The sequence below is a fragment of the Protopterus annectens genome, chromosome 14.part0, assembly GCF_019279795.1.
Source record: "Protopterus annectens isolate FY-2018-M chromosome 14.part0, PAN1.0, whole genome shotgun sequence".
NCBI classification, from domain to species: Eukaryota; Metazoa; Chordata; order Ceratodontiformes; family Protopteridae; genus Protopterus; species Protopterus annectens.
In genome coordinates this window covers 556652347-556667146 of record NC_056748.1, presented here as the reverse complement: position 1 = coordinate 556667146, position 14800 = coordinate 556652347, and the positions used below count along the sequence as shown (strand labels likewise).

At 36.5% G+C, this 14800-nt stretch overlaps 1 protein-coding gene across 1 annotated transcript in view; it reads left to right on the top strand.

Moving 5' to 3' along the window:
• The window catches only part of LOC122788702 (myosin-4-like), a 149402-nt gene that overhangs the window by 34942 nt on the left and 99660 nt on the right, over positions 1-14800 (top strand). The window contains exons 2-4 of the mRNA XM_044055596.1: positions 4385-4523; positions 7462-7580; positions 7706-7855. Coding sequence (XP_043911531.1) covers positions 4385-4523; positions 7462-7580; positions 7706-7855 — 408 coding nt within the window. The remainder of the gene's footprint in view (positions 1-4384; positions 4524-7461; positions 7581-7705; positions 7856-14800) is intronic.

The following is a 14800-nucleotide window of genomic DNA, read 5'->3' as shown; positions in this document are numbered from 1 at the left end:
ATTTCTATGTAATTTGTGCCTTTTCTTTCCTAAAGATCCTTATTCAAGTTATTTTATCTCTTTTATAACATTAAAAACCTCAAGTACAGTTGGTGTAGACTACGAGTCCCATTTTCTGGTAATTGCTTTTTTGACAGCCAGCAAAATTAAACTTAATGAGGCCTTACTATGTCTAAGCAATTCAGATCCTGTATTCCAGCTCAAAAGAAACATTCTGATACTTGCAGCCATTTGCTCACCTAATATTTCTGATGGAGTACTCTGTAGGGGATTTTTAAAATCTGCCAAACTCATTATATTCCCAAAACATTTATTCCATTCTTTGAAGTCTGCTTGGGGTATAAAATACCTATGCAAATACTTCTAAGCAAAGATCCTAAACCTTCTGGACTTGGTTGCATACTTGGGAGCAATACATAAGCTCTCCCATTGTTTTCTTGTAAATTGCTCTCCCAGTCTCTCTCCCAATCTTTTCTAACCTCTTCTGATTGATTCTTATAGTTATCATGCAATATTTTATATGCCCTACGAATTATCCTTATATTTTTTAACACATTCTTCTGTTCTAGATTCAACTAATATCTCTACCAGAGCAAGTCTTTCACTTAAAATCCCCCTATCCCTTTCTCTTTGCCTGTACTCTGAGATCAAGAACTGGTAGGGAGGCAGTCTCTAGCCTGCAGTCCAAATGGCTTCTTGGCCTCATCCCACTCTATTACCTTTCCTGCTTGAGTTACTTGCTGCCAGTATCTCAGTTTCTTTGCCATGTTTCTCCAGTAAATTCCAGCCCCCTCTTGCCTATTTTCTCTACCCCTACTCACAGTCATCCCTATTAACCAAATCTCCTTTCTCCATTCTCGTATTGGCTTAGTTCTTAGAATACTTTCTGCTACTTTATGAATATAATATTCTGTATGGTTATTGATATTTTCCTTGAGGATCTGCATCCAAAATCCCATTCTCTGCCTTTTTAAGCCATTCTCCTAACTACTTCATCTTATCATGACCCTGTAAATATGGAGATTGCTGAACCAATTTGTGTGTGTGTGTGTGTGTGTGCATCATTTATGGCTGTAGCCTTTGTTTTATCTTCGTTAATTCTATATCCTAAAAAGACTTGAAACTGTCTCAGAATACTTCATAGCACTGAGATGTTTTTTCTGGATTTATCAGGTATAAAATAATATTATCTGCAAATAAAGTAAATTTTCTTGATAACCATACCAACTATGTCCATGTATTTCTGAGTTCCTTATTTTCTTGTCAGTGGCTCTAAATATTATGCAAATAACAAAGGGGAAAGAGGACACTCCTGCCTGGTTTCTCTGTTCAAACACAGCTTATCTGAGAGAAAGCCTCCTACTTTAATTCTTGCCTCTGATCTTGCATATATCCTTACAATTAACCTTCTCATTGAGTCATGGCATTCACATGCTTCCAATGCCCTTCTAATAAAATCCCAACTTACTCTGTCAAATGCTTTCTCTGCATCAAGACCCACCAACAACAGAGTTATTTTCTTATATTCTGCTTCTCTCTGGATCATCATTGTTCTGTTAATGCTGTGAAATGTTTACCTCCCCTCCGATCCATATATATTAATTTTGGCAACACCTTCGCCATTCTTTTATCTATTATAGACAAAAATACTTTATAATCATGGTTTAAAATTAAAATGGGTCTATATGAAGCTGAGTCTGAAGGTTCTTTGCCATCTTAATTAACACAGCCACCACATTTTTCTTCCAAGATGTTGGTGCTTCCCTTCCTTTTAAAATAATATTAAACAAAATCTCCCAGATCTTTATCCCTCCGAATTTCCAAATATCCACAGGAATGCCATCTATTCCTGGAGACTTTCATGAAGATTGATTATACAACAGTGTTTTTATCTCATCACCTCCTTAACTATTAGATGTTGAGCCATGACTACCTATAACCTTGACATAATTAAGTCTTCCATAAATATTTCCATTTCTACTCTTTCTTGATTTCCATATTTCTCTACTTTATACAAATTTCCATAATTTTTCTGGAATATCTCTACAACCTCTACAGGATCTCTGTTTATTTTTCTTTTTCCTCTGTTTTGCGGCAATCCTTTTAACATTCTGTTGCTTAGTCATTGTGCTAAAAGTTTTTATGGTCTGGAGTTGTTATCAAAAATAGTTGCTTAACTGTAATCTTTTATGCCAGTTATGGGCAAATCCAGCATTGCCCACACCCAGTCATGAGTTATTGCTATATGAGAACATTGAATGATATAAATAAAATAACCCAAATATTAGTACTTTTACCTATTACCTACAGTTCATAAAGATGCCAGTGCAGTTCTTGGTAGGCCCATTGTATCAGGCATTCAGATTTTAACTGAACCATTATCAGAGTTTTTGACATTTAATTTAAAACCATTACTAACTCAAGTCTGAGCTTGACTGCTGCATACTACACAGCTTTTGCAGGATATGGAACAAGTGCAGTCTGAGAAAGAATTGTATATTTGCACTCTTGATGTGACATCCATCCATACTTCTGTATGCCATTGGGGGGAATAGATGCCTTAGAAAATGTATTGGCTAAATCTTAAACATAAGAGTCCATCCTGACTTAGCACATTTCTTGGTATTCCAGAGCATATGTTAACAAAAATGTATTTTATTATACCAATAACGGCTTTTATAGGTCAATGGTATTGCAATGAGGACTTCTTTTATGGGTTACATGGAACTGTCTCTCAGTTACGATTCAGTACATAATTTGTTCTTGGAGTCTATAGACATGAGGCATAGGTTCCTGAATGATTGCTAGTTAGTCTGAAAATGAGATAGAGAAGAACCAAATCATTATGTAAGATATTTGACTGCAAATAAATTGAGACTAGAGTTTTCTATGGAAATAGGCCTCAAAACTCCAGTTTGTATGTTACCATTGCTAAAAGACAGGAAAATTCCTATTGAATGCCACCCGCTGTCATCCAAGACACATGATTCATAATATACCCAAGTTTCAGTTTATGAGACTGAAAAGGTTATGTTCTGAGGAACACAAATATCATGACTTGTCACTGGAATTAACAAGTAGTTTTGCAGGCAGGTGTGACAAATTATGGGAAGTAATAGTGAGTAAAGTTGAGGTAAATATGACAATTTAAAACTGTTAGAATGCAAGACAAGAACCACCCTAAGTATTGTTTGATTACAACTTCTGGAACAAATGTAAACTGAATCAGAGAAGTAATGAACAATAATTGTCATATTTTAACAACTGACAACTTCCTCTCTGAGAAGATACCAAATATATGTAACTTGACATATAGGAAGGCAAAGACATTAGTAACTATTTTTGAGAATTTAACCAGTCACATCCACGGGAAAACATATGGGTTTAAATCACGTGGATGTTGTTCATTCTGTAAAGTGATCATTAAGAGTAAAGAGTTCACTTCAGCAAATTCATCTAGGATATATAAAATAAAATGTTTGCTAACTGTAGAAGTGAAGAAATAATATATTAGAGCTATGTTCATTTTCTGCCTTCTATATAAGGAAAACCGAATGCAAATTTAAACATAGGGTTTCTGAATATCTCAGTAAAATATGGAGATGTAAAGAGACGAATATACTATACTGGCATGTCAGCCATCATAAAACTGCATAAATATGTTTTAGAGACTGATAGTATTATTAAATAAACAGAAAAGTTGGAAAACACAGCTGACAATTGTGGAACAGAAATTAATTTTTAACTAAGGAACCCTGATTAAATCGAGTTTAAATGATTGTTTATAAAGCCAAAATATTCTTTTTTTCAGTATTGTCTACTAGATGTCAATATGTTTTATCATTTTTATGTAAGCTAAGATGCATTAATATGTACACATATTTTCCGAGGGAGGTTTTCTTTTAATTAATACATTTCAAAAAATAATATTATATAACTAACTTAGTTTCATGGCTAAATAAACTGTTTTATGATAATTGACATTTAAAAGTCTGACTTTAAATCAATTTAAATCATTGATTCTTATTGACCTAATTAAGAAATGATGTTTTGGTGAGGTCAAAGGAAGTTTATATAAGACAGAAATGCATTGCGAAGGTTGTTACTCATGAAGATGCATTTAAGGTATTGAAACTGGTTTAACATGAATGCTAAGTTTCAGAGGTGCAATACAGTTTTTTTGGATTATTCTTTGCTGTATTCCTTTGCTGTTCCTGGACATTTAACAATTAACATGCAATAAATTCTCATTCTTTTTTTAACATTCTGTGTACTGTTAGTAGATCATGTGTGTTTTAGAATGATGAACTGTCTTTTTGTTGTGGTAGTAATGTGTAGTTGGAGCACCCTTTAAGGGCTTGTAACATATTTTCCATCTGTACAGAGTGCAATCGATATCCTTGGCTTCACAGCAGAGGAAAAGGCTAGCATCTACAAACTGACAGGTGCAGTAATGCATTTTGGGAACCTGAAATTTAAACAGAAGCCACGAGAAGAGCAAGCTGAACCAGATGGGACAGAAGGTAATGTAATCATAATGGAATAATTAACTGCTAATTTTGACATGTATACAGAGAAAATGTCGTGCTGACCTTTGACTTATTTTATTTATACTGCAGACAAGCTTGTTTTTCATTAAATATTTATGATGCACCAACATGATCACAGAGCATAAAGCACCAGGATACATTCCCTCTACTGCAAGTCCCTAAATGTTTGCACTTTATTCCATGATCTGTAAAGAAACTATCATATACATTTTCTATACCATTTCATCATTTTCCTTTTGCTATGTAAAACATATCCATGGATTAATGGTCCATTTTGAATAATTATATATTGTTTATTTAACCCTCAATTGCACTAAATTAAAACGTCTAATTCATCAGGAGGTTATAAGTTGAAAATGATAAGATCACAAAAAGCACAAAAACTATTTTTTTACATGGAGGAAACTCCCTGTCACACCAGTGTGGGGGTAAGACCCATTCTTATATATGCTAATTCACCTTCTCCCTCTCTTCTGAATCCAGCAAAAAGTACTCAGCTGTGATCTTGCATGTATCAATACACTGAAATATAAACAACAAGCAAGCTTCCTGCTTTGACATGTCAGTATGATGCCAATGAAATCATACCTATCAGTATAGTAGCACTGCTCATGTATTATCCCCATTACTAACTCCACACATTATGCAGATAAAACTAATGCCACTAAACTCTCAAACTTTTACAATATAATCTTCTGTTTACAGGTCTCAAGTGAATCTGATTGGATTAAATATGCATATACCTCATCTGCTGTCTATGTGCTAATGTTATAGTTGGAGTATATACATTCACTGTAAAATCATCCTGAATGTTCTACTGATGTGTGAGATACGTGCTGTATATGCTGTGTTCTGTAGATGCGTCTGAGCTTAATATGCTAATAGTGTATGTAACATGGTATCGCCTGCTAAGTTATATAATCCTGAGTGCAGTGTAGTATTAGGGAGGTGCTGTACCCCAGAATGTGACACCCTTCAGATGAGATGTTAAATCAAGGTCCCATCTGGTTGAGCTGGTTGAAGCTCAGGTGAATGTAAAAGATTCCACAGTATCTATTGAAAAGTTTTGTGATGTCCTGGCCAAACTTACTCTAGTAGTAGAGGAAATACCTTGGGTTTTTGCTTAAGACAGGCCATTATCCCAGAGTGACTAACATGATAAACAAAGGCTAAATAAATACGTAGTGTGGAACTTTTTTTCACTAAGCCACTGTGAAAAGGTTATTTCCGCAGTCAGACAATGCCAGTTGACAAAGTCAAAACAAATAAATACATACATACTTAGACACATTCACCCATACACACATCACAGCAGGACACAACAACAAAGCATAAGGTTATTATAGTTTAAATGTAGAAATCTGTACTGTCAAACCTGCCATGACTCCGACCACAAGAAGATATGAGTATTAAAATTAAAGAAACATTTTGCTTTTAGTAGATATCCTAACCTTTTCAGATCGTACATCATACTGTAATGAATATGAGATCAATAGTAGAGCAGACAGGTTGTTAAATGAAATAATAAAGGCACTTTAGGGCCTTTACACCCAGCTGATGTCCATAATTGTTAAGGTGTCTGCAAAATATCCCAACTAACATCTAAACCAAAGAGCAAAAGGGTCAGACAGACAAACCAATTAATAAAAAGTACATGTAAAACCTAGCTAAGCTAGAACTTTTGCTGTTTGATACCATAAACCTCCTGTAATAGAGGCCCATGGGATATATGCAAATGAACCCTTAAGGACATAAAGCCTTGCTCCCTCAACTTGAATATGCTCTGGGATTCAGAAATAATCCAAATTCTTTACATTCACATAAAGTGCAATCAAGACAAGCTACAGTTTACAAATTGTGTAAAATTCAAATTGGAGACATGTTTAGCTGCAATGAAGAAGACTTCATTATTAGCATTTCTCTGAATCAAGTGTAATAATCACCAGTCCTAAACTGCATTTTCTGGTGATAATTACCTGTGGCGACTCATGAATTGTATTGGCACAGACACCCCCTAATGCACTTACACCCACAGACACACACACATTTGCACACCCAAACACCATATGCCGGTACCTGCAAAAGTATAGAATATATGCATTTATTTATTGCATTTGTTTACCGGGATAAGTCCACTGGGCCTAAAAGAGCCCATTTTCAGTGGAGGCCTGGGGAGAAAAGCTCCAGCGAGATACAGAAAAAATATAAACATTAATTAGTACAGAAGCAGAAACAGTGTTACAGATAGTAAATATAGTAACATATACAGAATATATACATATAAGCAGGAATCTAGTTTGTTTGATTACAGTAATATATACAGAAAATATACATCAAAGTAGAATTCAATTAATTCAAACAGAGTGGTATAAACAGAGATCAGTATTATTGTACCAGTATCAACAAGTGAAGATAAAAATAAATATGGAGAAAATATCATCAGTCACTAGTAGCAAAAGACATAGTTTAGTAATTATATAAGGAGAGTGAAGAGGTTAGGTTATAGAGCAGGAACATAGCCAGGAAGAGTTGAGATGATTTTTCAGCATTTGTTTGAAGGTGGTGGTGCTGCCTGTGTTTCTTATAGAAGGCGGGAGTTCCATAGTTTGTCGATGGTGAAGGCATAGAGGAGTTGACCAGCAAGTAAGGTGGGCTTATCTACTTTTAGAAGTAAATGATTTTCAGATCTTAGATGCCTGCTGGAATTATATTTGGCAAGTAGAGTTAAGAGTGCAGTGCAGGACAGTCTGTGGGTCTGTAGATTATTTTGTGCACAGTAGTTAGTTGGGTGAATTTAGCTAGATTCAGCCTTTTATTGGCTAACAGTTTGATCATTTATAAATAACATTTAAATCAGTGATTGGAATCTTTTAACAAGATAATCTTAAAGAAATATGATTTTTTTTTCCAGTGGCTGACAAAATTGCTTACCTGATGGGCCTAAACTCAGCTGATTTACTCAAAGCCTTGTGCTATCCAAGAGTGAAGGTTGGACATGAATTTGTAACCAAAGGCCAGACAGTGGAACAGGTAAATTCCATATGTCATATGCGGCTATAAAGAAAACAGAAATAGTCAAGGCATTTAATCAGTTTGTTGCTATAAGACAGATGATATTTTCATTAGTAATTTTAAAGTTTCATCTTATTTTTTAGGTCCACAACTCTGTTGGTGCCCTCGCTAAATCTGTCTATGAAAAAATGTTCTTTTGGATGGTTTATCGCATCAATCAGCAGCTGGATACTAAACAACAGAGGCAGTACTTTATTGGTGTCCTGGATATTGCTGGATTTGAAATTTTTGAAGTAAGTTCCATTGCAAGAAAGCAATTATTTGGTTTCAGTATAGTATTTTACCAATAGCACTCAGTTTTTTTATCCCTTACAGTTTGAAAGCTGCATGACTAATCTCAGTTTTAACCTAATTATTTTCTACAGCTACAATGAGTAGTATGTTTTGGAATCAATCAATGTAATACTGAAACATTAAAAATGAACTTTCATTGATAATGTCAGATATACAATATAGCAGTTCAGCCATATTCCTGTGATGTGTGAAGCTCGATAACTGTGTTTACATTTTATGCAATATGTAAACAAAGAAGAAAACACAGTCTAGTCTTATAACTTGAAAACTTTCACTTCCCCTTTGGAATCCAGTGACCTTAGTTCTACACCAAATTTAGATTAATTTACATTACTGGTGTGAAGTTAAAGGAGGTCTCAACCCAAATGTCAAGGATTTCCTCCTAAAAACTGTTTTTTACCTTACCAGTAATGAAACACTAAAAGTGTCATGCACAGAAAAAGTATTATTTAATAATTATTCCATTTGTTTTATTCTTGAATTTGTTTTTATTTTCCATTCTGTTTTCTTTCCTATGTTTGTCTCATCATGTGTTACATCATGAAGGCTACTTAGTCAGAGTCATTTGGTTAGGTCATTGATTCTAACTACAGAGTCATTAAAAGACTGACTATTAAACATGGGTATTTAAATTAGCCTTATCAGTCACAGATTACCAGCATAACACCTCATTCAAATAGTGTTACCTGCATCTACAGATCTGAGCCTGAACAAAAGCAAGGGTTTCAAACTTAGTTTTCAGAAGTAAATGAACAAGAAAACTTCACCCAGGCATTTTTATTATCAAAAAGTAGTTGTTGCTCCCTTTAATCAAACCCTTATTGTTAGAAAATAAACTATTTTTATCTCAGTGTCCTGATTTTCTGTTAGTATTTGATTTTGCACACCAATAACTACCACAACCCACCCCAATACACAAAACAATACCCCCAGTTTTCAACTTCACCCCGTGTCCACCAAGGCAATATCTAAACTCCTTAAGAAACTTAAACCAACCACTCTAGCAGCTGATAAGCTACCAGCAGACTTCCTTCAAATATCAGCTGAAGCTATAGCCTATCCAGTCTCCATTCTCATTAATAGATCTCTGTCTGAATGCAAAGTACCAGCCTCTTGGAAAACCTCCTATATCATCCCACTGCACAAAGGAGGTAACTCCTTAGAACTTATCAACTATTGCCCTATAGCTATCTTACAGCCGTTACCCAAAATATTAGAAAGAGTAGTTCATACTCAACTTATGCAATACCTCCAGAATAACAACCTACTTTCCATGTCACAGCATGGCTTTAGACCTTCCCACAGCACCACAACAGCATTATTATCATTTACCAACATAGTTCACCACCACAGAAACAAGGGTCTATTCACTTCTTCCATATTCTTAGACTTATCAAAATCCTTTGACATGGTAAACCACAGAATGGTTCTTGCAACTCTATCTACTCTAAATATAAGTCCCTCCTCTGTATCATGGTTTAACAGCTATTTGTCAGATCGACAGCAAGCTGTCCTATGGCAAGACCAATTGTCCCCCCTGCTACCAGTAACTATAGGAGTCCGTCAAGGGTCTATCTTCGGCCCTCTGTTGTTTTCTCTATTTACTAGACAGATATCTTCATCCTTACCAACTACCTCAGTAGTACAATATGCTGACAACACCACCCTTATATGTGCCACTCCCACCCTAAGTGAACTACAAACCCTAACCCGAAACACCTTCACCCTAGCCAAAACCTGGTTCACTAACATCAAACTTCTTCTTAACCCCCAAAAAAACAAACTAATTATCTTTGGCCCAGGTAGATCTCCTCCCCTGAGTAACAACTTCATCAACTCCAAAGAAAACATTCAAATTAGTCCAACCACACACACTAAACTGCTAGTTGTAGAGATAGACAATAACCTGAAATTCGACATCCACATAGTACAAACCATCAAGAATGTCAATAAAAAGCTAGGCCTCCTCCACAGGAACAAACAGTTTATGACAAAACATACCAAAGTTACCATTGCTAGGACTCATATCCTATCCACCCTCCTCTACGCCTCTCCCATCTTGATTAATCTACGCCAAACTGGAATCTTGCTATAATAAGATTGCCAAGTTTGCTTCTGATGCTTCTTACAGGTCCCACCACTGTCTATCCCTAAAACAGCTTAATCGGCTTGAGTTGCCTCACATACTCATGCTCAATCAACTCACTATAGCTCACAAGCTCTACTACCTCCCTGAGTTAACCCCAGCACTTCAGCATTTAATACAGCCCCACATTTCCACTAGAATCCTACAGTCTAATAGCCAGAACCTAATAACTGTCATCAAACATAAAAACAAGGCTGTAAATAACTCTTTGCCAACTTTATTGCTAAAACCTGGAATACACTACCAATCCATATAACTTCTACCACCTCCTTCAATCATTTCAAAAAACTCCTTAAACCCACTACTTAACTAACTGGCTATGCTCATGTTACACTCCAGGTTAATCCATACCAATCTAATTGTGTGTCATATGTTCAGATAAGTATAAACAGATTTGCCCTAAAAAGGTTGTAAACCCAGATACTAGTTAAAAAAATATATATATATTTTTTAAGTTTTTGACAATGTACCTCAGTGTTTTTACTATGTACCTCAATGACTGTCTACTGTACTGTCTAACTAAAACTGTTAACTTCTAACTTATTATGTATTAAAATCGATTGTATGGTCTATATTTTATTCTCTCATGTACTGCATTCTATTGTACTGTGGATCTTTTCTCCCTGGGTCTTCACTGAAAATGGACCTGTGTCCAGTCGGACTTTACCGGTAAACAAATGTAAATAAATAAAAAAATTTCTACAATGCATATGTTTGTTAAAGTTCCTGTTAAGAGGGAAGGAGGTAGGAAGTAGCTAAGGTTTGCCTAGAGGATTTTGAAAGAAATAGATTATTTCTGTAGAGCATACCTAACTTTTGGTGTTTTTTTTTTATGTTTTGTTGAATGTGGAGGTCGAATTTAAGGCGTTCATCAATGGTTATGCCAAGGAGTTTTGCATAGGGTACCACTTCTATAGGGGTGTTGGTTGGCATGAGGATGTTGAAAGAATTTTTGTCAAAGGAGGAAGCCTTGGTAGGGAGAAAAAATAGTATTTTGGATTTACTGGAGTTGAGGGAGAGATGGTTTTGGTGCATCCAGTTTTCTGTAGTGGAAAAAGCTGTTTGTGTTTTGGAGAGAAGTTCAGAATAATTGGGAGCGGCACAGATTAAAGTAGAGTCATCAGCGTATTGGATGACTGTTGAGTCACGGAGAGCAGTGTGAAGGTTGTTTATGAAGATGTTGAAAAGTATGGGACCGAGGATGGATCCCTGAGGAACGCCGGTAGGAGTAGGTAATAAAGGGGAGGTAGCGGTCTTCCATCTGACAGCCTGAGATCTGTCAGAGAGGTAACTGGAGAACCAGGAAAGAGTATTAGAGGAAAGATTGAGGTTGGAGAGGTGATAGAGAAGGTGAGTATGGGAGATGGTGTCAAAGGCTTTAGATAGGTCTAGCAGAACAGTGGATACAAGAAGTCCAGAATCTCGGGCTTGATTAACTGTTTCTAAAAAGGAAAGTAGGGCAGTTATGGTGCTGTGGCCTGGACGGAAACCGTGTTGGGTGGGTGTAAGTAACTGATTCTTTGTTAAGTAGGGTAAAAGTTGGTGGTGGACACATTTCTCTAGAATTTTTGATATTGGAGAGAGAAGGGCTATAGGGCGAAAGTTAGAAATGGAGTTGTTTTTACCTCCTTTATGAAGTGGTAGAATGTAGGCAGAACGCCAGAGTTTGGGAACGTATGACTCTTGTAAGGCTCGGTTAATCAGGATACTAATTGGTAGAGCAATTCCTTCGGCTGCGCATTTGAGGAAGGAGGGGGGAAGGTTGTCGGGGGCATTGGAGCAGGGTTTTAGTTTCGTTAAGAGCTTCTTTATGAATGCAGTGGAAACTGGTTTGAATTGAAATAAAGTGTGACAGTCATTAGAAGAGTTTAGGAAGTTGGAAGGGTTGTTGTTAGGGAATGTTTTGGTTAGTTTGGCTATAGAATCAGTAAAGAAAGTGTTGAAGAGAGTGCTCAGTTCATTGTCAGTTAAACTAGGGTCAGGGCAGGGGATATTCTGAGATCCAGGATGGAGAAGAGAGTTGACAGACTTCCAGAATTGTTTTGGGTTGTTATGATTATTAGACTGAAGTTTGTTGTAGTAGCTTTTCTTGTCCCAGGTGATTCGTTTTTTTACTTGGTTGCGGAGTTGGGTATATTGGAGCAAGGCAGAAGACTGTTTATTCTTCTGATAAAGCTTCCAACATTTGTCTCTGAGCTGCATGGTGTGTTTGGTCTCTTTGGTCAGCCAATGAGCAGAATTGGTTTTGATTTGTTTGTTTCTGTTTGTTTTTTGTGGTGTTTGTTACGACATTAGCAGGATGATTAATATCAAAGACACTAATTCTAAGTACAGTGTTAACATTTTGTGAGTACAGCACAAGCCAGGCCAGCCTGTGTAACACCTATTATTGACAAGGCTCAGATTTCTCATGCTTGGCCATTCAGCTCCAGTTATTAGTTTGAAAAGAGCAACTAACTCAGCTAATTTCTCAAGCTTGACATTCAAGCATTCCTTAAAATGCTGCACCAGAGATGGCCATTAATAAAAATAACATGAATTAAGGTAATACAAGAAAAGACAGACTGGTACTAAAAGTCAAAAGTAGGCAATGACAGTACTCGTGTAAACTGGATGAGAGGCAGAGAAGCACAGTAAATGATTCTCTCATCATAGGGTTGTCTGTCTATTTCTGCAAAATGACAACAGGAAGTTGAAAACTGTGATGGTAAAACAAAATCATGCAGCATGGTAGCCCCCTTTCAGGCTATTTTGGGGTATAATAAATCAGAAAATAATAATAAACAGTTTATTGAAACAAAAACATTATTACTATAGAAAAGTTCAAGATATAATGAAAAAGATGATGATTTTCCATTTTTGCGCCTGGTTGTTCTTTAAGAAAAGAAACATTTTTCACTGACAGCACTACTCTGTACAAGAATTATCTCTCATGTGTGTTTGCAACACAGGAAAACCTGAGTGGTACATCAGCAGAAAGCTATGTAAACCCATAGAGAGGATTTTGCTAAGAAATCTACATCATGCATACCAACCTACACAAACATACACACACACCCACACACACACACACACACACACACACACACACACACACACACACACACACACACACACACACACACACACACACACACACACACACACACACACACACACATATTTGTAAACTGACACATATGCACATACATATGCTGTGGTAAACTATGTCTAATGATTTTAGGGTTTCTGAAAATCAGTCATGACATCTTATTAGAGAACTCTTCTATTAGGAGGTATCTACACTGACCCAAAAACTGAATTTTAAAGCCAATGCTTCAGTAATTAAATCTAAAGCCCTAAAAGGACGTGGTCAAATTTTCAGAAGTTTTTAATTTAGATGTTTTGTTTTACTTACAAAATATTTGTAACTTATGTTAAGCTGATTAATAAGTCAAATTTTATGTGTTGTTTCTTTTCTAAGTTGATTTAATTCAGCTCTTTGGAGTACAATGAAAATGTACTAGATATCTTGATGATGTCTAAGATCTGTTCAACACACGTGGCCTTATTTTCCATTCACCACCTCTTTACAAGAGCTGATTGTGCTTAGGGTTAAAAGCTTTATGTTGTTGTGCCTTTTGGCTTTTCCCGGTTAGGGGTCGCCACAGTGGAACTCCGGTCCGCTAATGATTGGTAGTTGATTTTTATGGGCCGAGTTACCAGCACTGACGCACAACCTTCAAAGAAGGTATGCCCATTCACGCATGTCTTCATGCAGAAGACGCTCTAGCTGAGAATCGAACCGGACAGCGTCTTACTGTGAGGCGACAACACTACCGCAGCACCACCACCGCGGGTTAGCTTTATACAATGAGAAATTAAGAATCTTTACAGTTTTGTTGTTAACTTATTCCGAAACATTGTTTTTGCTACCATCTTGGATCTTATTGAAGCGTAAGACATTTCAAAGTTACGTCTTACAACAGTAGTTATTTATGGAATAAATGCACAGGTCAGATGAGCCAGAAGATGCTGTAGGCTGGGGAGTGGGGTTAGAGGACCAGAGATGCAACTAGTGATCTGAAAAGGGGATTTTTCCTTTTTTTCTGTACTCATTACTATGATAAAAGGATCATATATGTGACATATATACTGTCAGCTGGGGTTGCATTAGGAAGAATTCCACAAAAGTTTCATGTCATAATTATAAAGGAAGCTAATGCTTTTCCATTCCAAGTGTGAATGGGACACGTACTCTCACTTGAATGCAAGCCCATTGATTGTACTGGTCACAGGGACAGTCTGAATGCTAAGAACCTGGATGTTACAGGAAAGGGGAGGGCAGGATTAAAAGGCAACAATAAACACTGGCTTCTGTGTGACATTGCAATACTTAAACTACACAGTGGTTAACAACAAATGTAATTTTTGTATAGTGAGTACTCTATGGTTTCAGTCTTTTTCTGGCCATAGTCCTGACAGCCCACTGTACACTTTATAGTGTGAATTTGGATACACTGAAGATCCAGCCTGGCTACTTCCGAATTCACAATAGAAAGTGTACAGTGAGCTGTGAGGACTTTAGTCCAAAATAAGCTGAACAGAGTCCATGATTCTGCTTTGTTTGATGTGTTCTTGCATGCTAGAAACAATAAATGTTGGTTTCCAAGTATGATTAAAAGAACACACACACACACACACACACACACACACACACACACACACACACACACACACACACACACACACACACACA